Raw genomic sequence first — 26,287 nt, forward strand, 5'->3', positions numbered from 1 at the left:
CAGGGAAGATTTGTCCATCCATGTTATATAATGTGGATAGAGGAATCTATTTAAAAAATCTATAAATACATAAGGCCAGTTTTAGGCAAATTCTAATATTTAACCCTGCTCTCACCTGCACCATAAAACATAACCTAACCTCTGAAATTATTCGTTACTTATAACCCCCCCAACACTTAGCCTTAACCTAACTTTAAATCTTAACACATAGCCACATCTTAACCTTAACCCTTAACTTGACACTTAAAATAAATTCATAAAAAGTTAACCTCAACCCTGAAATGAATTTCTAAAATCAAAGTATTATTTTAACTTTTGTCCCTATAATAACCCCTAAACTAACCACTTGAAGTCCAACGTTACCATGTGGAACCCAGAAAATGAGCTAGGCTCCATTTACCTAATATCTACACTAAAAGTTTTCACTTGGAGCAGCTGATTCACATCAAGGCTCATATATAAAACCTGAGGAAAGAAAATGTTAAGCTGTTAAGTAGACATGTGTGGTTGGCTTCGTTTCGAATTGAAATTCTGACAAATTTTCATTTTTCGGAAGTTCGGATGTACCCAAATTTCTGAATTACAATAGTACCGAATTTAAATGAATCTGAAATAACGGGAAAAAAAATTCAGACGAAATTCTAATAGCTTTCAAATACTTTTTGAATTAGAATAGTTTTCAATAGGTTTTCGAATTAGAATAGTTTTCCAATTTCTAAAGAGAATAAAATAGAATAGAAAATAAAAGAATAGAATAGAAAAAAAGATAATAGAATAGAAAAGACTATAACAGAAAATAAAAAAATAGAATATAATAAAGTAAAACAGAACAAAATAGAACAGAAAATAAAATAATAATAATAATAAAATAACAGAATAGACTCGAATATAATAGGAACAAATATAATAGAATAACATAGAAAGAATATAACCATCTTCTAAAATTCAAATTTCAAATAGATTTGAATTTAATTACATAAGAAAAGAATAGAACAAAAATAGAATAAGATAGACTATAATAGAATAGAAAAGAATAGAATTAAAAAAAACAATAGGATAGAAAGAATATAACCATTTCCCAAAATTCAAATAGAATCAAATTGAATTTGAATAGAATAGAAAAGAATAGAAGAGAATAGAAAATAACAGAATAGTGTCGAAAAGAAACAACAGAATAGAATACAAGGAATATAACCATTTTCTGAAATTCAAATTTCAAATAGAATAAATTTGAATTTGAAGAGAAAAGAATAGATTAGAATAGCAAGATGGTTATATTAATTCTATTCCATTCTATTCTGTTGTTTTTTTCTATACTATTGTGTTATTTTCTATTCTGTTCTACTCTATTCTTTTTGAATTGATTTTATTTGAATTTGGGAAAAATGGTTATATTATTTTTAATCTATTCTTTTATTTTCTGTTATATTCTTTTCTATTCTATTCGATTTTTTCTATTCTATTACTTTATTTTCTATTCTATTTTATTCTTTGGAAATTTGAAAACTTTTTGAATTTGATTAGAAAACTATTCAAAATTGATTTGAAAGCTATTCAAATTGATCTGAATTCGAAAATTCAAATTGATTTGAATACAAAAAAACAAAACAAATTCCGAAAACTAATTAAATGGATTAAACAAATTTAAACAAATTAAATTTTGCAAATAACGAATAGAAATGAAACAAAACCATTTTTTTCGTTCTGCAAATGTCTACTGTTAAGCAAAGCCACCAATCAATGCTCCTATGACTGGTTTGGTATGGGCAGCAAATTTCCTCCAATCTTGTAAATCCTTGAAATTAATAAACCCTTCAAATCAGGTTCACTCTTTTGTAGCTCATTAGTTTTTGTGATATTTTTTCATAACTATATAATATTTAGATTAATACTATATACCATATTAATAATAGCAGTTGTATTTATTCAAGAAATAAAGCAAACTACAGCTTGCATAGTCACGTCCTGTAGTTAACTTTTTTTAATGCAAATCTGAAAAGTTCCTTAGTGCTTACCACTGACAAAGCCTAAAAGGAGAGCCATTATTATGGTGAACAAATTGGAAGCATGTCTGTCATGCATCTGGTGACTTCTTTTTCCCCATTCCAGGATAGGAAGCAAAGAGAATCTGAGCCAATTTACAGGAAAGGTCCGCTTGAAGTTGGTGAAAGTAAAACGGAAGAAAAACAGCCTTTAGTATCTGCCAGGAAAGGTACATATAATATATTGAATGTTTCAGGCAGAATTTCAGGGTCATCGTGCTCCAAAGCCTGTACTTTGTTACCATGTAGTTTGTAGACCTTCACAAGATTCAAAAAGCCAGGAAATCGTTACAGTTTGTCTCCAAAAGTAATAATAAAGTGTGGCGCTAACAAATAACAAAACACGTGTTATTAATCAGATAACAGTGATATCTATGAAAGGGTATCAAATTCTAAAGTGTAAACCTGTTGTATTAGTGATAATTTCTTTGCAGAACACCAAAAAGAATCAAAGGAAAAAAATAAAATAAAAAGTGAAAAATATCTGGTGGCAATAAATACTTAGATGTGCGAAAACACATACAAATAGTGGGTACTATATTTTAATCTGTATGTCACTTGAATATGAATATTATTCATAAAATAACATATTCCAAAATTAAGTGCAATAATATAGGTGTATGGAGTATCACAATATATTGTGTGTATAGCTCAGCAAAAATAGTGTTCATCAGAGAAAAGCCAGAAAGTAAAAAGTCCATAAACAGGTGAGTATGTGTGAATACTGAAAGTCCATCATTAAGTGGATGGAGTGCTCATAATTAACCCCACAACAGTCTAAAGACAAGCAGTCTTCCTGTAGAATGTATAGGAGCTGTATGAAGGGATCCTTAGATATGGAAGGATTCTTCACTCATTCAGATGGTCTCAAACACAGAGGAAAAAGCAAAGGGATGCCCTTACCAGACAAGGTGGACTCACAGGCCCTTGGCGGTGAGTCAAGCAAGATTGTCCCCTAAAACAGTATGATGCGACAATCCATGTGGTGGTCTAATGCAAAGTCTCATCAGATGTCATCGGATGGTGTACCAAATCGGAATTGGGAGCCTCCAGGATTCAGCTTTGGTCATGGGACGATCATTTCCTCAACGGCCCAACACATGGACAAGTAAACAGAAGAGAAAAAACTTCCACATAGTGTAAATCCTTATTAGAAAACGTTGTAGCGTTTTATTGGGGAATAATTTCCAGGAAGTTACAAAAAAGGGCAGTAAAAACTCGGCTCAAAAGTGACAAAGCAAATATAAAAAAAGATAAAAAATTGTATAAAACAGCGCAGTAAGTGATGGTGGGGGTATAGTCATAGAAATCCGACGCGTTTCGTCTTCAAAGACTTCTGCTGGGGTATGAATTAGCCCCCCCATCCACTGCGCTTTATATATTCTAACCTAAAATCAGGTGGAACAGCTGATTAGCGCTGTTGCACTGTATGACTTCCGGGTTTAGCGGCGTCACAGATGACAAGCGGTCATGTGATGTTTCTGTAGCCAATCATATCCCTGGTCAAAAACCAAGCCTCACTTCCGTTCTCCAATCAACACTGTGTCATTCCTATTTGTCCCTGTGGTCACATGCCGGTCATGTGATCTGTTTCGTAAGGAGTGACGAGCCGCTCGTAGCTTGCGTATCACGGGAGATAGGAAGTGGAGGTTTGCCAGTCCGAGACCTGGAACGCAAATATTGCGGCGGTCCGGGATAGTGATATACTTTTGTATCTGAATATGTGTGACTCAGTCCGCATCACGGAAATTTTTAAACAATATCTTGTTACAAATTTATGTAGAGTACATATTGTAAAAGTGATCCATAGAAACTCTATTTATACAGAAAACACATATGAATAGACATTAATCCAGCGTTCCTATACAGTGGTGGAAAGGACATACCAGAAGATGTCTCCAAAAGTGCCCAACTTAATACATAGCCCTCAACTGGCCCTGATTTTGAGGGACTGTCCCTGAATTGGATCAAAATCCCATTGTCCCTCTTTCCTCCTCATTTGTCCCTCATTTTGGTCTGATCCATATAGTTGTATATAAAATGCACTTTTTAGCTTTTAAAAAGTGTTTACCAGTGCTAAACCTTTCATTCAATTTATAAATGGCTGCATTTATAAATTTCAAAAGCCAGTACAGTATAGAATAGTAGTGGTAAAAAAAAACACACTTGTAGGTTTAAATAATCATTTTTGTTTGTATAATTCTCCTTTAAGGGGGCGTGTCCTATACCTACATACTTTTGCTAATAGGTGTCCCTCGTTCACATCTCAAAAAGTTGTGAGGTATGTTAATATAGTTCTAAAATTAAAAAACAGGATATGCCAGTTAAATATATGTACAGTAGCATTTGTTGAAGGATGTAGCCATAGAAATAATAAAACACCATTTATTTCAGCTCTCCTCTAACCATTGTGTACATTTTCTTACAACTTACTTGATACAGAGGGCCTTGTGTGTGGACCAGACATTGCCATAAACCCACACTGTGATACATACACTTAGGGCTGAATAAATACATCAGGAAATGATCAGAGACTGCAGACATGCTATATAGGTTGTTGGAGACTGGGGACATGCTTCAGGACACAGTCATAGCCTGGAGACCTTTTACAGGAGATTGCAAGAGATCACAGCTATTACAGTCCTTTTAGGAGTCAACGCTTTTACATCTGTGCTCTCTACAGCCCCTTTAACGTGGTTGTAAACTCTAGAAAAAAAAACCTGCAAAACAAAGTCATAACGAGCTAGTATGCACAGCATACTAGCTCATTATGAATTACTTACGGTACCTTAGATCGAAACCCCTGCAGCAGTCCTCGTACACCGCTCCAGCTGGCGACATCGCTCCCGGAGTTACTTCCGGGTATCGTGGGTTCTGGCACTGTGATTGGCCGGAGCTGTGATGATGGCCATCGGGAGCCGCTGGTAACGGCACACTCACTGAAGCTACGGCGCGTACTTGCCGTTGCTTCAGTACGCATGTGCCGATGACGTCGGCACATGCAGATACTGGGGATATCTCCTAAACCGTTCAGGTTTAGGAGACATCCTGGGTAGCTGCAGGTAAGCCTATAATAAGGCTTCTAGCAAAAAGTGTGTTGTAAGGGGTTTACAACCACTTTAAAATTACTTGTTCCACTTTTGATATATCTCTTAGCAATGCCCATTATAAAACATTAGATAAAGAGCAGCAAAGATACAGATAGTTTCAGACATATTTATGTAATGATCTCAAACAGAAAAGTACTAAAAAAAAAAGTAAGAAAAGTACATAAACTTTTTCAAACATTTAATATTACAGTACCCGCTAGAATATTACTTACTGTATCTGTACTGTGCAAAAAACAGAGTCCCAAGGCATTTTTTGGGAGTCTCCAGTGGAGGAAATCAAATGCCAAGAGACTACAGCTGAGCCTAGGACAGAGACGAGAAGGATAGAAGAGGAGCCACGCAGCACTATCACACTGACATTCAATGACTTTATTCTGCATAAAATGTTGGGAAAAGGAAGTTTTGGAAAGGTAAACTTCTGTCTGTCCTATCTATTTCTTTCTTCTTTCATCTCTAATTACAGTAAAGGCCATGATTTAAAGGACTTGTATATGTAGACTTTTCTGTTGATTGAGTAGCCATTTTTTATTTCATTCCATTGAAGGGAAGCACAGCTATCCTTGTAATGTGATCCAGACAATAATGACTGCGTATGAGGAGAAACTTAGGAGTGCCAGGCTACAGGCACCACTGCTTGGGTTCCAAAGAAGAGCCTAGTGTCACTGCTTGTCTCCAACCCATTAGTGTTCTTCCAGTGCTGAAAAATAAGAAATTAGTCTATGGTTGACCTAGCATTTACAATTCTCACTTTCTTAAAGTGTTACTAAACCCAGGACACTGCATTCACTATATCTGGTCTACCACAGTACACAGAATGTGGAAATGCAATTATTTTAGTAAATATAAACTGCTAAATACCTTTTTCTCATCAGCATTTAGAGCAGTCCTGTGACTTCTATGAGTGTCTGGTTAAAGCTTGTAGGGGGAGTTTTCATTCTGCACTGACTGTCCTATCAGGATGCAAAACCCCTGACCCTCTATCTGGACAGTGCTGATTGGCCCTGTGCTGATCACATGCACCCTCCCAAGAAAAAAAAACTCTCTAGCAATACACACCGAACTGAGCATGTGCAGCCTGTCCCCTGACTCTGTATTATCAGGAAATATATTGGGGACAGTGGAAGGAGGAGTGGATCAGAGGTGCCTTTTTACACAATGCAAAGGATTAACCCCTTAGGTTCCACAGTGAGTATAACAAGCATGCTTTACAGCATATACACACTGATTTTACTGTTGTGGGTTTAGTAACACTTTAATGTGTTACATTTTTCACAAATGTACTGTATAATGCTATTCACTAATCAGTTGTCTGAGAAGTGATTGCTGCTAGATTATCAGACACGTGAGAAATGTTAGAACTATATTAAACAGCGACATTAATTGCACCCCAGGAATTAGAACTAAGATAAAAGTAGAGGTGATGCCCACAGCAAAAGCTTGCTACTAACTTAGAAGCGGCACTTGTTCCTTCATTATTAGATGGAATAGTCAGTTACACTAATTCTACTTATATAACATTTTAGTGTTTTACATTTTCTATATTTCTGTTCAGATCTATGTATCCTTGTTATGAACAAAATTATTAGTGTTGAGAAGGGAAATGGTTAAAGGAGAAAATCTCAATTATTACTGACCAATTAGCTTCCTGTTTCTCCTGGCTTTTCTTAGCATTTGTCATATTGTTACTGTTTACACTGAAAACAGATACTGATATTGCTTTTTATAAACTGTGTCCATCTCACAAGGTAGAAGCAACAATTTAATGCTTCATTCACATATATGTGCATTAATACAAGCTTGTTGAAGCGCGCTTTTCCATGCTATGCCCTAACAAGCCTCAATGCACATAAAATGAATTAAACCACAATGCACTCACTGACACCTGTGTGTTGTGGTGTGCTAAAAGGCAGGAGCATTTCTTTACATGCACATTTCCATATATGCATTGTGATGCATGCGAATAGTGCACATCACAATGTGCATTAACAAGCACATCAACATAAACATAAAAGCATAAGTGTAAAAAAAAAAAAAAAATCAATACTTACAATATATACACTGCATTCTAAAACCACCGGCTGCATTGTAGTTTCTAGGTGCACTAGCAAAATGATGTATAGAATCTGATTGGGTGAGAGGGCCATATTATAATGAAAATACTTAGCGTCAGATGTGAAAACGACTGAAATGGCCCATTTTGCAATCAAGAAAATTATGTGTTTTGTTTTAAGGTTTTTCTTGCAGAGCTGAAGGGAACTGATCACTTTTTTGCTGTTAAAGTCCTAAAGAAAGATGTTGTGCTCATGGATGATGATGTTGAATGCACCATGGTGGAGAAAAGAGTTCTTTCTCTGGCATGGGAACACCCTTTCCTGACACACCTATTCTGTACATTTCAGACTAAGGTAAGACTTAACATTCAGGCCTTGGAAGGCACCACAGCACATTGTCACTTGTTTGAAATATTTAGAGGGGAGAGGTAAGGTCAGGTTTGGTCATTAATAAAAATGTATAACAAATAAACAATCCTTATTAATTGAATCAACTTTTTTACTGTAGCTTTGGGGTGCATAGTAAATAGTATACAACTATATGCTAATAGAAAAGCAGTACACTATAACAGATGAAGTAAACATAAAGCATATATTGAAATGTAAAGCAAAATTGACACATCAAAGAAATTGAATTGCTCCAAATTTTAGTAACTCTTCCTGTCTCCTGAAGATTGGGTGCGTGGCCAGAAAAGAGCTAGTCCTTACTGCGTATACACACAGGGCTTTTTTTCTCAGAAAATAGGTGCAGGAACTTTACCATGACCCTCCAAAACTTCCTTTCCACACACACAAGCATCAAATGGTGTGGTCAAATTTCACTTACGGTGGAAGGGTCTTAAAGGTGCATTAAATACCAGGAGTGCATTACATATAGAGCGCTGAGTTGGAGGGGGGGGGGTGTTACACACAGAGTGCAGAGTTCAGTGGTGTGCTACGTGCAGAGTTCAGTGGTGTGCTACGTGCAGAGTTCCGGGGTATGCTTTATACACTGTGCAGAGTTAGGGTGTGCTCTGCATACAGAGTGCATAGTTAGGGGGTGTGCTACATACATTGTGCAGTGTTAGGGGGTGCACTTTGCCTTCTTCCACAGCTGCTTACCTCTGCATCCCCAATCCACATCTCACTTTCACCCCTCTTCAGCTCTGGCCTCTGCATTAGGGTTGCCACTTTTTCAAGTCAAACCTGAACACTTTAGCGGCGCACATCAAAAAAAAAAATTTAGCATACTCTATAGGATTGTTAAAGACCTGGGACACCTTTGGGCGCTCCGAAGATAATAGTAATGTGGCGTGCATAGTGCCCCCTCACCCTCCTATCAGGCACTGTTCTGAGCTACATACCTGTGTGAATATTGTGCCTGGGTTTCAGGTGGACTGAAACCCAGACACATGATTCAAAATCTGAACTGTCCAGGTGAATCCCAGCCAGCTCTATTACCTCCCCACACACTGTAGGTGGCTCTGCCTCTATCACTTGCAGGGAGATCATCCAGTAGACATTTTGGAAGCTGCACTGCACCCTGGGCACCTTCATATCCCTTGTCCCCATCCTGCACTCTGTGGGAGCTGCTCAGGAGATCAGATCTGTGGGAACTGTTGGGAGATAAGCTGTCACTGATAAACACAGAAGCCGGACTTCTGTATTTACAAGTGATAGTGGTAAGAAGGGAGCAGAAGGCCTAAGCCTGAGGTGGTGGAACTGAGTTCCACCAAGTTCGAGCTGAAAAAAAGCCCTGTATACACATATAATAATCGAGCTGCCACACACTCCTGATCATACTTGAATCAAAGCAACTTTATTCCATAAGACAAAACATGCTGATAATCCCTGCCTGAAAACCGCCAAAGAGATCTTTATTATCAAGCCTCAAAAGGGTAAAACATGGCAGAGAGGGGCCGTTTTCTTGTAATGTGGAATAAAGATGATTTGATTCAGTTGAGGACATTGGTGTGCTGCTGATCATTCATTTTTATGGTAAACTTGAAATATCATTGATAGATAAATATGTCAAACATTGAGGAGTTTTTCAGTTACCCGAACCTATATTAAAGCATATGTAAACAATAGCAATTAACTTCTGCTATTGGCTACCTCTTGGTCTGTTGACTATACCGTTGAAAGAATAATTTCCTGGCCAATCCCTTGCTCTTCTGCACATGTACAGAAAACTCCTATTTACACCTATTGAGAGGTCAACTATTATCCATGCCATCAATACATGGCCTCTCCATAGGAATAAAATTGATTTTTTCCATCAGGCACAGATTGGAATCTGTCAGGAGCATAGACAGGTTACAATGAGACTTTGAGGGGGAGGGGGTAACTTAGGTATTAAAAACAGGAAGAGAGCAAAGTAAGGGCATTGAACGATGACCCCCTGATATCACTAATTTCCATAGATCAATAAACTCTTAATATAAAAAAAGTTGTATTCTTATTACAAATTGGTAAAAACAGGTGAATCACATCATATGGGCAACATATAGACCAAGGTATAAAAAACCACACGCAGATGATAGTCACACAGTAGAAATAGCCTACGTGTTGTGTGGTCAGAGCTGCTTCTTCAGGGCTTTTGTGCACTCAACATCTGACTGGATGCCTAGTGGTAATAAACATATACATAAATACAGATCCAAGCAAATTACCAAAAACATGTCAATATATATAGTCCATATGAAAATCACTATCCATGTAGGGGGAGGGGGAGAGGGGGGAAAAAGGGACCACAAACCGAAAAAAATAATAATAATAACCATTACCTCCCATCCCAGTGTTGGTTCCTGTACACTTGTCTCCACATAGCTTGAACGGATGTGGTGGTAATGGGAGGTAATGGTTATTATTAGTATTTTTTTTCAGTTTGTGAACCCTATTCCCCCCCCCTCCTTTTCCCCACCCTTATTTTGCTCTCTTCCTGTTTATTAAGTTTTTGGGTTGATGGCCTCCTGATACAAAGCTAGTTTAGTTCCCTTAACTTGCCCTTTTCCCTATATCATTTACTATTCCCTACTGTGTAACTTAGGTATTGTTATGCTTTAGGCCTCCTTACTGGCCAGGCTGTTTGTTCTCATTTTTGCCATTGAACACATTTCAGTCAAAAAGCATTTAAAAAAACAATTCAAAATATGAAGAATAGTGTGATATAAAGATGAAATGTAAAGATTTGTCTGCCACCTTTTAATACAGGGAGTCATGCTTATTCAGAATCAATGTTCTTGGTAACCTTTCTTGCAACTCAGTGGTCACTCAGTGCACAAGCACATCAAAACCTTTTGATAAAAGAAGCCTGCTGAGAGTCAATAGGCCTTTCATTTAACGAAAAAAGAGGGAGCAGTCTGACTATATAACATACTGAAAATCCATATTTGAGATTTCAGTAATTCAGTGATGTATGATAGACACCTTAATAATAACATTACATATGAACTACAGACAGCTATAAATAAAATGATTTAGCCTGGGTTCACGATTCCAGTGCTGGTTTTCGCATCGCATCACCCTCGCAGGCGTTTCACACTGCCCTCTGCAAACCGCTGAGGGTACAATACAAAGGTAATGTCACCCCAGATCGGTTCGCAGATCGCAGTGCGAACTGTGAATTCGGACAGGAATTGAATCACATGGGTGTGAACACCCATGCGATCTGATTCCAGTGCGGGGAAAAAAAAAAAGTTCCTGCACCTTTTTCGTGGGAATTAAATGCGAGTTCAGCCTTACAACTGTATGCACAGAGATCGCATGTGATCTGCACAGCAATGCAGTGCGAATCACATGCGTAGTCTGTGTTAACAATAGTGTGAACCCAGGCTCAATGCAATTTTTTTTTTGTATATTATCTATTTATTATTATTCAATTTATAGAAAAACACATCGATTACAAAGCAGATAAGCCTATCTGCCCATCAGCTTACTCATTGCATTACAACATACACATTACCCATATCCCGCCCCCCTTCCCGAAAAAACAAAACAAAACACTGCAACCCCATAATAGTAATTCAATCTCTTCTTCTCTTTCTTCCCAGCCCCAATGGGGCCCTGCTCCCCCCATCTACTCCGTCCCTCTAGGGCGATTCTTCCCTCGTACAGTCCTCTCTTTTTACTTTTTGCCGTCCCTTATTTAATTTGCCCCTCTTAGGCATATTCTAATGATTCTAATCGTATATTCTAATGATTTTTTTGAACTTTAGCCATTTCCCCCATATACCTCTAGAGAGTCTTCTGCTATATGTATCATTTCCACCTTTGCTACCCACTCCTTCATAGTCGGATCTTCTGGGGTCCTCCACCTTCTCGGGATCAAGCTTTTTGCTGCATTTAGTAAGTGTGCAACTAGGGTATTCTTGTACTGAGCGACCAGTTTTTCTGTATCATGGAATAGACATTTTCAGGGTTCCATTTGAATACCGTATATACTCAAGTATAGGCTGACCAGAATTATCAGACCGAGACAGAAGTATAGCTAAATCACACTTGTTTATTATTAATAATAATAATAATAATGTAAACAGAATAAGCGTAGTCAAAACAAGCCAGAGTTCAGTAACTGGATAGGGTAGTCAGCCAAGCAAATGTCAGTGAGCCAGAGATAAACATAGTAGTACAGCAAGCAGAATCAGGAGCCAGAAGGAACGTCAGCCGAGCAAGTCTTCAACAGGTACGCAGGAGAAAGTCTCTGTGATGATGACAAAGGCGAAGGCAGAGATCAAGTGAGCTGGGCGGCTTTAAGTAGGCAGGACTGACAAGCAGAATCAACAACAGCTGGGTAACTGCGGAGAGAGATGGGAGCTGGCAATTGGCCGACAGCTGAGTGGCCAGCTCAGAGAAGGAAGGGCTGGGCCCAGCCCTGACATGAATATAAGCCGAGGCACCTCATTTTACCACAAAAAAATGGGGAAAAGTATTGACTTGAGTATAAGCCTGGGGGGGGGGGGGATGCAGCAGCTATTAGGTAAACAATGCCCATACCTTTTTGATTACTAAAACAGCGAGTGTCTCCTGCTGTGTTATGCAGTCTGTTTGGCAGCCGTCCATTGTCTGTGATTCTCCTCGTCTGTCAGAGAGCTCACCTTGCTGGTCATGGGATTGGCCGCCTGGGGGCGTGCCTGTGAGCAAGCCGGCCTATTTAAGTTTGTCAGGCACTCTGTTCAGTGCTGCCTGATCATCAGCTTCCTGTGCCATAGTTCCTGTTTCCTGTCTTGTCTTCCTGTTTACCTGATCTCCTGACGACCCGGATTGCCCTTGGATTCTCCTGTTTGCTGCCTGTACCTGACCTTGGGCTGTTTGACTCTGCTTCTGCCTGCTCCTATTGTACCTTGCTGCCAGTCTGTTGCCGAACCCTGCTTGTGTCCCGATCTGCCTGTCTTGCTCCTGCTCAGCACCTGTTACCAGTGTTACGGACTACTGACCTGTTGTCTGAAGATCATCTCTCATCCTGTACCTGGATCTCTTCAGCAGGCTCTCATACCATTCTGCACTCTCATGCCTCCTGTCTGCTCTACCAGGGGCCGTGAGTCGGATAAGTAAGGGAGTCTACCCTCTGCCCAAGCGGACTCATCAGTCTGGTAAGTAAAAATCTGACATCGTCCGTGATAGACGGAACACTGATACAATTTCCCAGCATTGCATCAGTGTTCCTAGGGGTCTTTCAGCCTACAAAATGGCTTATACTCGAGTATATACTGTATGTTTCCCTGATATTTGGTGTATCACCATAATAGTTCCCTCCCAATAGGGCTGGATTTTAGCGCATTCCCACCACAAGTGCGCAAAGGTCTCTGGGGTGTCACATCCCCTCCAACATGTTGGGGGGACATCCACTCCGAACCTCTGTGCCCTCTGCGGGGTCACGTACCATCTTGCTAGTAATTTATAGCACATCTTCGTTGTCTTAGCGTCGCTTGAGGAAAAACAAGCTAATCTTAAGATCTTCTTCTTATGTTCCTCATCTCGGAGGACTCCTAATTCTCCCTCCCATTTTCCAAAATAAAATGGATATTTAGGTTCTGTTTCCTTTACTAGTATTTTATCTATTTTAGCACAAAGGAGAACTAAACAGTTTCTCTATTAACCTCATGTTCCCTTTTCCCCGGAGTGGCTGTGGTAAAGTTTGTGTAAAGTGCTATAGTTGTGTGTACCTCCATCTGTCTATAGGCATATTTCCCCACTTTTGTGTAATTTCGATAAACGTGTCAGCAGGTGGGTGGAAGGTGGGAAGCAAGCACCTTAGATCTGCTACCTCCTACAGGGCAAGTTAGCTAGGAGCTGAGTGCTGGAGCTGGAGCTGGAGCTGCGTATGGCCGTGTTCCCATCTCCTCATGCTTCCAGCGTTCCAGCATCACGGCTCCACAATTCTCCTCACAGCACGCTCCCGTCATCAGGCAGTGGTGGGGTTTCAAGTGAAGGAAGGGCCTTCCAGCGTGGGCCTCTATGTGTCAGGTCTCCTCCCCATCCTCCGCTCAATGCAGTTTCTTAAAATAGTTATGTGTACTTTACATACAACTAACATAAGTCTTCAAAATCTGTCTTCATATGAGCTTCCTGTTATCCCCTGTACAGTACCACTCAGACTAGAGAAAGGAGGGGGAGCACCGAAAGCCAGTCATGCTCTGCTGACTGGTAACATGCAGACAGAGTGAGCAGAGTGTATAATATACTCTATTAGTGTGTTGCTTCATTATCCAATCAGTAGACTGAGTGCAATGAGGTCATACCACTGTATTCTTTAACCGTAATATAGAAAGTTGAGTTTTTCTGGCAAAAGTGTGAGTCATGAAAGTGTTTTGACAAATAAAAGAGTTCAACTTTAAGCCTGTGTTCACACTATTGCGAACACAGACATTGCATGTGATTCGCACCGCATTGCTTTTTTTCCCCAAACTGAAATCGGATTGCATGGGTGTTCACACGACAATCGTGACAAAATTGCTCTGCGATTTGGGTGCCATTCAAAGTAACGGGGATCGCAGGGGCGTCCTGCGATTTGCAGCGTTTCCAAAACGCGGGCAGAATCGCAGCGATTCCGTTCACAAAACAGAATACCATGGTGTGAATGGAGCCTGAAGAGATTCTTGTTTATAAATTGCAATATGTAAAATGTCTATTGGTTACACTTTGCAAAAATACCCATACACAAAAGATTGTTACAACTACTGATACAACTATTTGTGAATGTGTGTACAAAAATCAGGTAATACATTTTGCTTAGTTGGACTAGTTATAAAGGCTTGTATGTTCGCCATTGGACTCAAACAGCCTATAGGATTGTCTGCGGACATCAGAAATGTACAGGACCAGTAAGAGAAAATAGTTCATTAACAGTGGCGCTTGTGCAGGACTTCCTGATTGGCCAGGAGGAGAATTAGGAAGACAATTAGAGCCTCAGGCTCTAATCACGTGCTTAAAAAAACAAAAAAAACATAGAAATTCATGCGTCCGGCGCATGTAGATTAGGGGGCTGGACACATGGATGGGGAGCGGTGCCCCTGTGTCCTGCATTATGGGCCGCCACTGTTTATTAACCTCTTCAGCTCCGGAAGGTTTATCCCCCTTCATGACAAGGCCATTTTTTGTGATACGGCACTGCATTACTGTAACTGACAATTGCACAGTCGTGCAATGCTGTACCCAAATAAAACTGATGTACTTTTTTTTCCCACAAATAGAGCTTTATTTTTGTGGTATTTGATCACCTCTGCAGCTTTTATTTTTTGAGCTATAAACAAAAAAACCTGACAATTATAAAACACATCTAATTAAAAAAAGTAAAAAAATCTAATTTCTTCATCAATTTAGGCCAATATGTATTCTGCTAAATGTTTTTGGTAAAATAAAATTCCAATACGCGTATAATGATTGGTTTGCTGCAGTAAATGTACGTGGGGCAGTCCGGAAGTGGTTAAAAGGGGAACTTTCTTATACAAGACAGATCAGACTTCTTTCAAAGTGTGTGCCCAGGAAAAAAAAAAAAGATATATATATATATATATATATATATATATATATATATATATATATATATTTATTGTAAATGATAGTATACACATACATATTACATTTTAATAACATTTTGAATCAATGTTTTCTTCTTTTTTAAAAAGGAGAACTTGTTTTTTGTCATGGAATATCTCAATGGCGGGGATCTCATGTTCCATATCCAAAGCTGCCAGAAGTTTGACCTCCACAGATCAAAGTAAGATCCTAAATATAACTGGTAAATATCAGATAGCCGGTCCTCAGAGCATGGTGATTCAGTTCTCAGAAGTACAAGTCTTGAGGATGACTGCAGTGAAATTGTTAGGATCAGAAATGCACCTGCATTGTCATGGATCTGAATAGTCATTGTTACCATTGTTATCAGTGCAGGATCTACATAATGACATCATTGCACAATGTACCAAATGTTATCTTTTCTTACATGAAGGGGGAATGTCAGCATGGTAATCTTGCATGTACAGAGAAAAAAATAGTTCCACTATCTGAACCTGGCATGTGTTTCAACGATCTTTATGTTTAGTTTCAATGTCTGTCTATGAATAAACTGAAGGTGAAGTCTTTTGGTACAACTAAGTGGATAATGAATGTCAGAGGAGTAAATCAATTTAAACTAGAAAATGCATTTCCTGGGGAAAATGCGTGGGAATGCTGAATAGCTAAATTGCTAAAACGGCCGCCATCAAAACTGCCCCATCATACTGCCATCAAAACTGCCCCATCAGAATTGCCCCATCAAAATTGTCCCCATTAAAACTGCCCCATCATATTGCCACCATCAAAACTGCCCCATCAGAATTGCTCCATCAAAATTGTCCCATCATATTGCCACCATCAGAATTGCCCCTTCAAAACTGCCCCATCATATTGCCACCATCAAAACTGCCCCATCAGAATTGCCCCATCATATTACCACCATCAAAACAGCCCCATCATATTGCCACCATCAAAACTGCCCCCATCATATTGCCATCAAAACTGCCCCATTAGAATTGCCCCATCAAAATTGTCCCCATCAAAATTGTCCCCATCAAAACTGCCCCATCATATTGCCACCATCAAAAATGCCCCCATCAAAACTGCCCCATCAGAATTGCCCTATCAAAACTGCCCCATCATATTGCCACCATCAAAACTGCCCCATCAGAATTGCCCCATCAAAACTGCCCCATCAGAATTGCCCTATCAAAACTGCCCCATCATATTCCTCTATTATAAATCAGTACATGGCGTGTCTGTCCCCTCCCCCGGGCTCTGTAATCAGAGCTGAGATGCTCCAGCCACCTCCCCCCTTGTGTATAACAGAAGCTTTGGTAACCATGGCAACAAAACAAACACAGTACACTCTGATTAATGGCTAAAATTTCCTGAAATGACCTCTAAACAAAAAGCCTTTTCTCAAAAACTGTAAAAGATATCAAACTGAAAAGATATAGCCAGATAGCTGAATATTTTGTGAACATTTTAAAGTTTGTTTGGTGTCTGTAGGTGAAAGTATGAAGGAGCTGAAACTTTTGGGAGCGGAAGAAGATTTTAAGGATCTGAAGCATGCTCCCATTGACTTCAATGTTAAAAAAAAGTGTTAAAAAGCTTAATATTTTAAAAAGTATAAATGGTAGAAAAAAAGTTGAAAAAGAGCACACATCAGCTAAAAGAGACGAACATTTTAATAGCTGAATGGTTTTAATAGCTGAAAGTATGCAGAACCAAAAAACGTACGGAATAAAATTGAAATTAAAAAAATTAAAAATAAATAAAATCGAATAACAATAGTGGGACTGCTAAAGCATTCCCACTAATTAAATTTGCCCAATAGTTGTAGGAGTATCTTTTGACTCGGCGTACATGTGGAATGGTGTCCTGACTTCACCCATTGACACCATTGGACTGGCCATAGATGAGTCAATTTTACGGGTGGAATGAAAAAAACTACCCAATTTCCCCATCAACTGCATTCACCTAACATGCACACTAACTATTTCATATTCCATTTATAGTGTTTCCCATTATTGCCTATAGACTTTATAAACTATGAATCGTTTATGTAATCTTCATGAACAGCAATCCCCCCATCTTCAAATACTCCAATACCAGTCTTCTAAAGCATTAGCTTCTGTTTCATATGCTCAGAGATACAGTCATAACATTATAAATCAATAATATAGTATGATAATTTATACTTGCCTATGACCAGCCTAATGCCCCGTATACACGGTCGGACATTGATCGAACATTCCGACAACAAAATCCATGGATTTTTTCCGACGGATTTTGGCTCAAACTTGTTTTGCATACACACGGTCGCACAAAGTTGTAGGAATTTCCGAACGCCAAGAACGCGGTCACATACACCACGTACGACGAGACTATAAAAGGGCAGTTCGGTACTAAGCGCGGCACCCTTTTGCTAATCTCGTGTTAGTAAAAGTTTGGTGAGAAATGGTTCACGCTTTTTCAGACTCGTGGTTTTCAGATCGTATTTCTGCAGTTCAGTTTGTGCTTGTGGGTTTGTATCTGGCCTTCAGTGCGTGCAGCGAGTTACCATTGACTTGTCATTGTGTGCTTGTTCGTTAGTTACTGATTTTCGCTCTTCACAGGCCTTGCTGTTCTTCAGTGCGTTCTGTTACTTCGTTCTGACCAGCCGACCGTTTTCTAGCCATGTTGCGTATACGTACTCATCGTAGAGTTCGTGCTGTGCGGGGGCTTGGTGTTGGGGTCCTTACTTTGACACAAGCCCAGTCCATGAACAGGGTGGGGAGGAGTTCATGGACCAAGAATTGGTTGCTCCAGCGTGACCAGTTCTGTCACATGCCTTTGCTCCGTGAGATCCGTGAGAATAATCCTGACGATTTCAGGAACTTTCTCCTGATGACAGACCCCGTATTTCACCATTTGTTGGCTTTGCTGACCCCCTATATCAGCAGGCAGGATACCTGCATGAGGCAAGCCATCACTCCGGAGCAGAGGTTAGTCGCCACCCTGTGGTACTTGGCGACGGGGAGAAGCCTGCAGGACCTCAAGTTCTTGACAGGCATCTCCCCCCACGCTCTCGGGATCATTATCCCGGAGATCTGTTCTGCCATCATCCAGGTCCTGCAGAAGAAGTATATGAAGGTAAGATTTTTATCCTTTAACATCACATTTTATTGTATTTAATGTTTGATAATGTATTGTATCTCTTTCCTCATTCCCTAATTACCATGATTGTAATATGCAGTGAATGTCCCCTTTGTCCTCATGCATGCTGGAATTTTATGTTATTTTTTTTGTCCTTCATAAATATTTCCCTTCACTTATCTCCCCAGCATGCTCTCCTGGCCCTATATCAACCTAGTCTACTCAATTAACAATGTATTTTGTCAGCTCCATAGTAGTGCTTTACCCTAAATATCCCCTAAAATGTTGAAAATTGTGATGTGTGCTTGAAATTCAGGCAGAGTGCCAGAGGCTTTTTTTTTTGAGTCCCAAAATCATTTGGAACCCTCCCTCCCCCCAACTGCTAACTCAGCTGATACCAATCCTCTATCTATCTTCAATCCTCTATCTGCCGACTTTGCCAAACACATACACACTATATACCCACCTCTTTTGTGGTCAGATTTCTTAATGAATTCCCCAAAGCATGTAGTGCAAGGGCCGGCCTGAATACTTTCAAATGGTACTGTTTAAAGTTTTTGTATCCTATTATTATCTTGATAGGTAATAGCAGAATGTAAAAATGTCCTAAAATGTGTACAGTGTGTATTTATCTCTTTGTATTATGACACTTCTTACCTGTCCAGTGGGCTGCCAATAGTGTAAAGTAAGGAGGGGCTGGCCAAAGTAATACACATTATTTAGGTATTCATCTCTCAATGAAGTGGAGAGGGTTACCTGTCCAAAACATCTCCCCCCCATAATTTTTTTAAAATGGCCCTTTGAGAGGGGGGGGGGATCTGATAGGTGGACCTTATACCTTTGTCTTTAAAATAAATGTTATACTGATGTTGGCCAAGAATGTTTGTGTCTAATCTGCTTTCCATGTTTATGTGCAAAATGATTCATTTTTTTTTCTTGTTTGACTCCACAGTTTCCTTCCAACCCACAGGAATGGCAGACTGTGGTCTCCCACTTTGCCCAGCGGTGGGACTTTCCTAACTGCGAGGGGCAATTGATGGGAAACGCGCCCACATCGTCCCACCACCCAACTCGGGGTCATACTATTACAACTACAAGGGGTTCAATAGTATTGTGATGTTGGCTGTGGTGTCGGCTACTTACGAGTTCCTGTATGTGGGAAGAATGGCCAGATGTCAGATGGTGGAATCATCGCCCAGACTGAGTTCTACAGGCATCTCCAGAATGGCAGCTTAGACTTGCCACCTCCAGAAGACAATGTGCAAGGACTCCCATTCGTCTTCGTTGCAGATGAAGCGTTTGCGCTGGGGGACCATCTTATGCGGCCATTCCCTATGAGGACCCTCACCCCGGACCAGAGGGTTTTTAATTACCGGCTGGTCAGAGCCAGAGGAGTGGTGGAGAACACGTTTGGAATAATGGCCAGCCGATTCCGCCTATTTCTTACACGATACACATGGCGGAGTATAAACTCAATCACATCATCCTGGCTTGCTGTGTTCTCCACAACTTTTATAAGGAGAAATTCTGTGAACTATGCTGTCTCAGTTGGGCCTGAAGCCGGAGTTATTAATCTCAATGAACCGAACCTGACGGCGCTTGAAGCTGGCCATCCTGGCCCCCCCCCCCCTCAGAGTGCCCGCGAGGTCCATCTAAGATACATGGAATACTTTGCAGGTAGGGGGGCCATCAATATCCCAGACAATGTCTGAGACATTTTTTAAATAAAAAAATATTTTAAACTGAACAAATATTTGCTTACATTTACTGCTTGTGTTTCTTTTAGCTGACCATGACTGAAATTTGGGGAGTCCTGAAAATGGCATGATTGTGTAAAATTCTATAGCACTGTTGGGTGTTATTTACTAAAGGCAAAGACACTTTGCACTCCAAGTGCACTTGAGACTGCACAGAAACTGCACTTGTAGTGCAAAGTGGATTTGCCCTTAGGAAATAACCCCCATTGTCACAGAAAACACCAATTTTACCACAAAAAAAGTTTTTGAGCATTGAAAGAAGAAGCCACACATTGTTGATTATCAATCTTTTTAATACAGGCACAACCACATGTGCATTTAAGAAAGGTTTTTAAAACAAACCAACATGTTTGTTGTCTAAAAATGTTTTAGGTCACATTAATAAAAGTAGAAATGTCCTTTTAAGGTAAAACAGGCATGTTTAAAACCAACAAGAAATACACAAATCTGGAACTTACAAAGTTCAACTTTTGTAGAAATTGAAGGCAATATCAGACATGAGCATTTATAAACTGTGTTTGATATTGTGTTCAGATGGGGGTGATGTCACCCCTGGAAAAGCCAAATTTTGAAGATGCACACAAATTGCCGAATGTCAACATGTGCTAGCTGCCATCATGAGGGATCAAGGGACGTGTTTTGTGAGTGCAACCCCTTCCTCTCAGCTACTTTATTATTGAGGAAAGGGTTGCACCCCCAAAACACATACATTGTTCTCCCGTGATGGCAGCTAGCACATGTTGACACACTGTGTGCATCTTCAAAATTTGGCTTTTCGAGAATATGTAAAAAAAAGGTAAAAAATATATCCGGAGCAAAAACCAGAAATAATTTGGGATTTCGAGGGCTTTTAAACTCTCCCTAAAACATCAATGATGTTCTTCATTTTGTTTTGAACATCATTGATGTTTTGCTTGATGTTTTCCAAGTCCCTATTACACCCCATGATCTCCCCGATCAGGATCTGGGCACTTTCACTGGTGAAATTACCTTCTTCCACAACATCACAATCACCTAAAAATATATTTAAAAAAACACACCATGTATTATAAATATGCCGGCAACCATCTCTTATCTGAGCCTGTGGTCCCAGACATTCACCTGTTGTGGTGACTATTTCTATAACGTCTCCCTCCTCCTCCTCCTTTTGGCTATGTGGCATTTCCCCTTCTTCCTGGGGTGGGGGGGTCTGTTGTCTCCTCTGCTGAGTGGTGTCCTCCAAGTCTTTTCTCCCCTATGGAAAAAAAATAGGTATACTTAGCGCACAGATATTTGATGGCAGAAATAGGAATATGAAACATTGCTTGGAAGTGGGGTACAATTGTCTTTTTTGGCAGAGTTCCAAGATGAAGAAATATTTTTTTCCTTTGTCAAGCTTGAATACTTACCTATTTGTAGAAGCTTCACAGATGGAGACACCCCTATAGTATACACTGGAGCACCTGTGTGGGCCCCCTAATAAAAAGGGTGTTCTGGTGTCCCACACTAGTGCTCCAGTGACCAGATGTGTAAACAGCTGCTGAGTGTCCTCTCCTTAAACAGAATCTAGTTTGCATTTCATTCTAGTTACAAACCCATCTAGACACCAAAATTATTTTGAGAGAAGTAGGCCAGAAAAAATGTATTGAAATGCGACTGGACAAAACATGGTGTTTTATTGGCCGAACGAACAATGTTTCCTACGAATGAATAATGTGTCCATGAACATGAAAGTTGCCATTTTAAACTGTACAACAGTAAAGAAAAACACAAGGAGCAGCACGAACGTAATAAAAATAAAGAATAGGAACACAGGACAACTACTTACTTTTTTGCAGCACTCTCCTGATCCTTCTATTAAAGGGAGTACAATCTGGTCCAGAAGTCCAAGAGATCATGAACAGCTGCAGATGACATGTATGTCCCCAGGCTGTGGTCATACAAGAGCCGAGCCTGCATCTTTTGCCAGACCAGACTAAACCCAGGTCATCACTCTCTGGTCTTCCTTACACGCTTCCTTCCCGGCTGTGGCTCTGGTGTTGGAGGTGTGGCAGGAGGAGGAGTAGGACCTGGAGGAGGAGGACCATGGGTGAGCTCACAAATGTGGATTTGGCATGTGAGTTGGCCCCTCAACCCCTTATTTAGTGCTTCTAAAATGAGAAACTCACATAATAGGCGTTGGCCCTCTTCCATTTGCAGCATTTTGCAGGCTGTTATGTCTGCAAAGTCCTCTTCAACACTGTGGGGTGTTCTGAGGGCCTCAGCAGCCTTCCAAAATAGGCCAATTGCTGCCTCCTCCAGGTTACTCCTCTTCCTGCCACTTTTTCTTTGAAGACGGAGGGGAGGGACCTGGGTATTGGGCAGCCTAATTGGCCCGGCCACCTCCTGGCTGAGACTTTCCTGTGTATGAAAATAGGACATCGTTTTAGTTTTTGGTTCATCAATCACAATCAGAAATTAGTACTCCAAACTAACATATATTTAACATCATTAATTTGACCAACAGAAATATTTAGAAGAATGCTATACCTGGCTCAAGCTGGGCTCCTCCACATGTTGCTGCCTGGAAGGCCCAGGTTGGGCGTCATAAGCCTCAGCTGAGGTGGAAGGAAGCGTGGAAGGAAGAGTGGAGAGTGCTGGCCTGGGTTCAGACTGACCTGCCAGAAAATGCAGTCTGTCATAGTACCACAGCCTGGGGACATAAATGTCATCTGCAGCTCCTGATCTCTGGGAATCCTGGACCTTCTTGTGCACCCTTAGATAAGTGCTCCTCATGCCACCAATTAGGGCCTTCAAATAGGGGATGTCTGCCGTGGGGATCCAGCTCTGCCTTCCTCTTTGTTTGATTCTTATAATGTAGGTGGTTTACCTGCCACAGACAGGGCAGCTCCCTGAACATATCAATGAATATGGGGATAAAGTCCTGATCCTTCAATATATCCATTTTCTCTGCAACGACACAACACAAGACAAACCCTAATGTCAGGCTAAAGTCTCCTAATCTTGTCCCAATATAGGCCTCAATCTATAAGCAGTATAGGCCCAAGTTTAAATGTTACCTTCGTAATAAAAACTTTATAAAATAAGACAACAGTAAAGTTAGCCCAATTTTTTTTATATTGTGAAATATAATGTTACGCCAAGTAAATTGATACCCAACATGTCACGCTTCAAAATTGCGCTCGCTCGTGGAATGGCATCCAACTTTTAGCCTCAAAAATCTCCATAGGCGACCTTTAAAAAATTCTACATGTTGCATGTTTTGCGTTACAGAGGAGGTCTAGGGTTAGAATTATTGCTCTTGCTCTACCGGTCGCGGCGATATCTGACATGTGTGGTTTGACGACCATTTTCATATGCGGGCGCTACTCGCGTAGCGTTTGCTTCTGCGCGTGAGCTCGTCGAGATGGGGGGTTTTTTAAAAAAAAAAAATTAATTTTTATTATTTATTTTACATTATATTATTTATTAAAAAAAAAACTTGTGTCACTTTTATTCCTATTACAGGGAATGTAAACATCCCTTAGTAATAGAAAAAAGCATGACAGGACCTCTTAAATATGAGATCTGGGGTCAAAAAGACCTCAGATCTCATATTTACACTAAAATGCAATTAAAAAAAAAAAAAAAGTCATTTAAAAAAATTACATTGAAAAAAATATGCCTTTAAGAAGCGTGGGCGGAAGTGACGTTTTGACGTCAGCAGTGTCATGGAGACGAGTGGGCGCCATCTTAGCCTCACTCGTCTCCAGGCACAGCTATAGGACAAACGCGATTGCATCCGCCGCTACCGACGGCTCCGGTAAGCGGCGGAGGGCACCGGATCGCAGCGGGAGGGGGGGCCCTCTCCCGCCACCGATAAAAGTGATCTCGCGGTGAATCCGCCGCAGGGACCACTTTTATTAGAAAGCCGACCGCCGCACGAAAACGGGGATACCGAGGTTATGGCAGCTAGCTGCTGCCATAACAACGATATCCGCCGGCAAAGTTTGGACGTACATCGGCATGCGGCGTTTGGCAAGTGGTTAAAAAACACACCTAAAGTCACGCATTGAACATACGTTTAGGCATGTCAGGCATTTAAACATTAATGGATCCCATTGGCCATAATTAATTTATTCTGGTCATTGGTATCCTTTAATGCCTAAACGCAAGACGTTTAGGCGCATTTACACACGTTTAGGTGCGTCAAGCATATTTTCTTCTGTTCAGTTCCTCTTCTGAGCGTGTTGGTGATGGATTTTTATTTTCAGCCTGTAAACGCTCCTCTTCTAATACGCCTGTAATTGCATGGACACATAGGCTAACATAGAGGTGCTTTTACAGGCTGAAGAAAAAAAAAAAACTAACTGCCTGTAAAAGCAGATTTTTTTAAACCCTGTGTGCATGAGGCCTTAAAAAGAAAAAGGCAAAAGTGCACTTATTTTGCTGTACATGGATGAGTGTTTACAAAGACCCCTGAATACTGGTAACAGCAGTGAATAGGGATGGGCTGTCTGTTTGGGTCGAACATGAGTTCAACTCCAACATTGCTTGTTCGCCCGTTCGCCGAATATCGAACAATCTGGGGTGTTCACGGCAAATTCGAAAGTCGCAGAACACCCTTTAAAAGTCTATGGGAGAAATCAAAAGTGCTAATTTTAAAGGTTAATATGCAAGCTATTGTCATAAAAAGTGTTTGGGAACCTGGGTAAATGCAAAAAAAGTTTTAAAAACGGCCGTTTTTTCGGGAGCAGTGATTTTAATAATGCTTAAAGTGAAACAATAAAAGTGAAATATTCCTTTAAATTTCGTACCTGGGGGGTGTCTATAGTATGCCTGTAAAGTGGCGCTTGTTTCCTGTGTTTACAACAGTCCGAGAGCAAAATGACATTTCTAAAGGAAAAAAAAGTCATTTAAAAGTACTAGCGGTAGCGCCGGCTACTATAATGAATTGTCAGGTCTCTGCAATACTCATAAAAGTCATTGAAAAAAATGGCCTGGGATTCCCCCACTGTGCATTACCAGGCCCTTTGGGTCTGGTATGAATATTAAGGGGAGCCCCAAACCAATATTAAAAAAAATTAAAAGCGTGGGGGTCCCACCAAATTCCATACCAGGCCCTTCAGGTCTGGTATGGATATTAAGGGGAACCCCGCGCCAAAATGTAAAAAAAAAATGGCGTGGGGTCCCCCTAAAAATCCATACCAGACCCTTATCTGAGCAAGTAACCTGGCAGGCTGCAGGAAAATAGGGGGGACAGGAGAGTGCCCCCCCCTCCTGAAACGTGCCATGCCACATGCCCTCAACATGGGGAGGATGTCCCCATGTTAATGGGGCCAAGGGCTTCATCCCCACAACAATGGTTGTGGGGTATGCGGGCGGGGGCTTATCAGAATCTGGAAACCCCCTTTAACAAGGGGACCCCCAGATCCCGCCCCCCGTGTGAAATGGTAATGGGGTACATGGACCTGAAGGGTCTGGTATGGATTTTGAGGGGGACCCCCACGCCATTTTTTTTATTTTGGTGCGGGGTTCCTCTTAATATCCATACCAGACCTGAAGGGCCTGGTATGGAATTTGGGGGAACCCTGTGCATTTTTTTTTTAATTTTGGTTCGGGGTTCCTCTGTGGGGGAATCCCATGCTGTTTATATCAATGAACTTTTATGTGTATTGCCGGACCGACAATTCATTATAGCTGCGAGTAGTTTTAAGTGACTTTTTTTCCTTTAGAAATGTAATTTTACTGTCAGACTGTTCTAAACACGGGAAACATGCGCCACTTTACAGGCATACTATAGACACCCCCCAGGTATGAAATTTAAAGGAATATTACACTTTTATTGTTTCACTTTAAGCATTATTAAAATCACTGCTCCCGAAAAAAAGGGCCCTTTTTAAAACTTTTTTTTTTATACATGTCCCCTGGGGCAGGACCCAGGTCCCCAAACACTTTTTAAGACAATACAATGCATATAAGCCTTTAAAATTAGCACTTTTGATTTTTCATGTTCGTGTCCCATAGACTTTAACGGTGTTCACGTGTTTGAACAAATTTTTTTGCCTGTTCGCATGTTCTGGTGCGAACCGAAGGGGGGTGTTCGGCTCATCCCTAGCAGTGAATCACCAATGGTAAAGTAGTTCATCTGCTGTCCAAGTCTCTACAGAGTACTAGAGCCAGGGAATGATATCTGGTTTCTGTGGAAAGTCCACATATGCCATGTCAGCTCCTTGGCTCCTTTCATTTTTTTG

At 40.5% G+C, this 26,287-nt stretch overlaps 1 protein-coding gene across 1 annotated transcript in view; it reads left to right on the forward strand.

The window, feature by feature from the left end:
* Nucleotides 1–26,287, forward strand: part of PRKCQ (protein kinase C theta) — a 158,787-nt gene that overhangs the window by 121,676 nt on the left and 10,824 nt on the right. The window contains exons 10-13 of the mRNA XM_073619371.1: nucleotides 2,110–2,212; nucleotides 5,390–5,562; nucleotides 7,384–7,557; nucleotides 15,309–15,400. Of these exons, the coding sequence (XP_073475472.1) occupies nucleotides 2,110–2,212; nucleotides 5,390–5,562; nucleotides 7,384–7,557; nucleotides 15,309–15,400 (542 nt within the window). The remainder of the gene's footprint in view (nucleotides 1–2,109; nucleotides 2,213–5,389; nucleotides 5,563–7,383; nucleotides 7,558–15,308; nucleotides 15,401–26,287) is intronic.

Source organism: Aquarana catesbeiana, linkage group LG03, assembly GCF_042186555.1.
Source record: "Aquarana catesbeiana isolate 2022-GZ linkage group LG03, ASM4218655v1, whole genome shotgun sequence".
Classification (NCBI taxonomy): domain Eukaryota; kingdom Metazoa; phylum Chordata; class Amphibia; order Anura; family Ranidae; genus Aquarana; species Aquarana catesbeiana.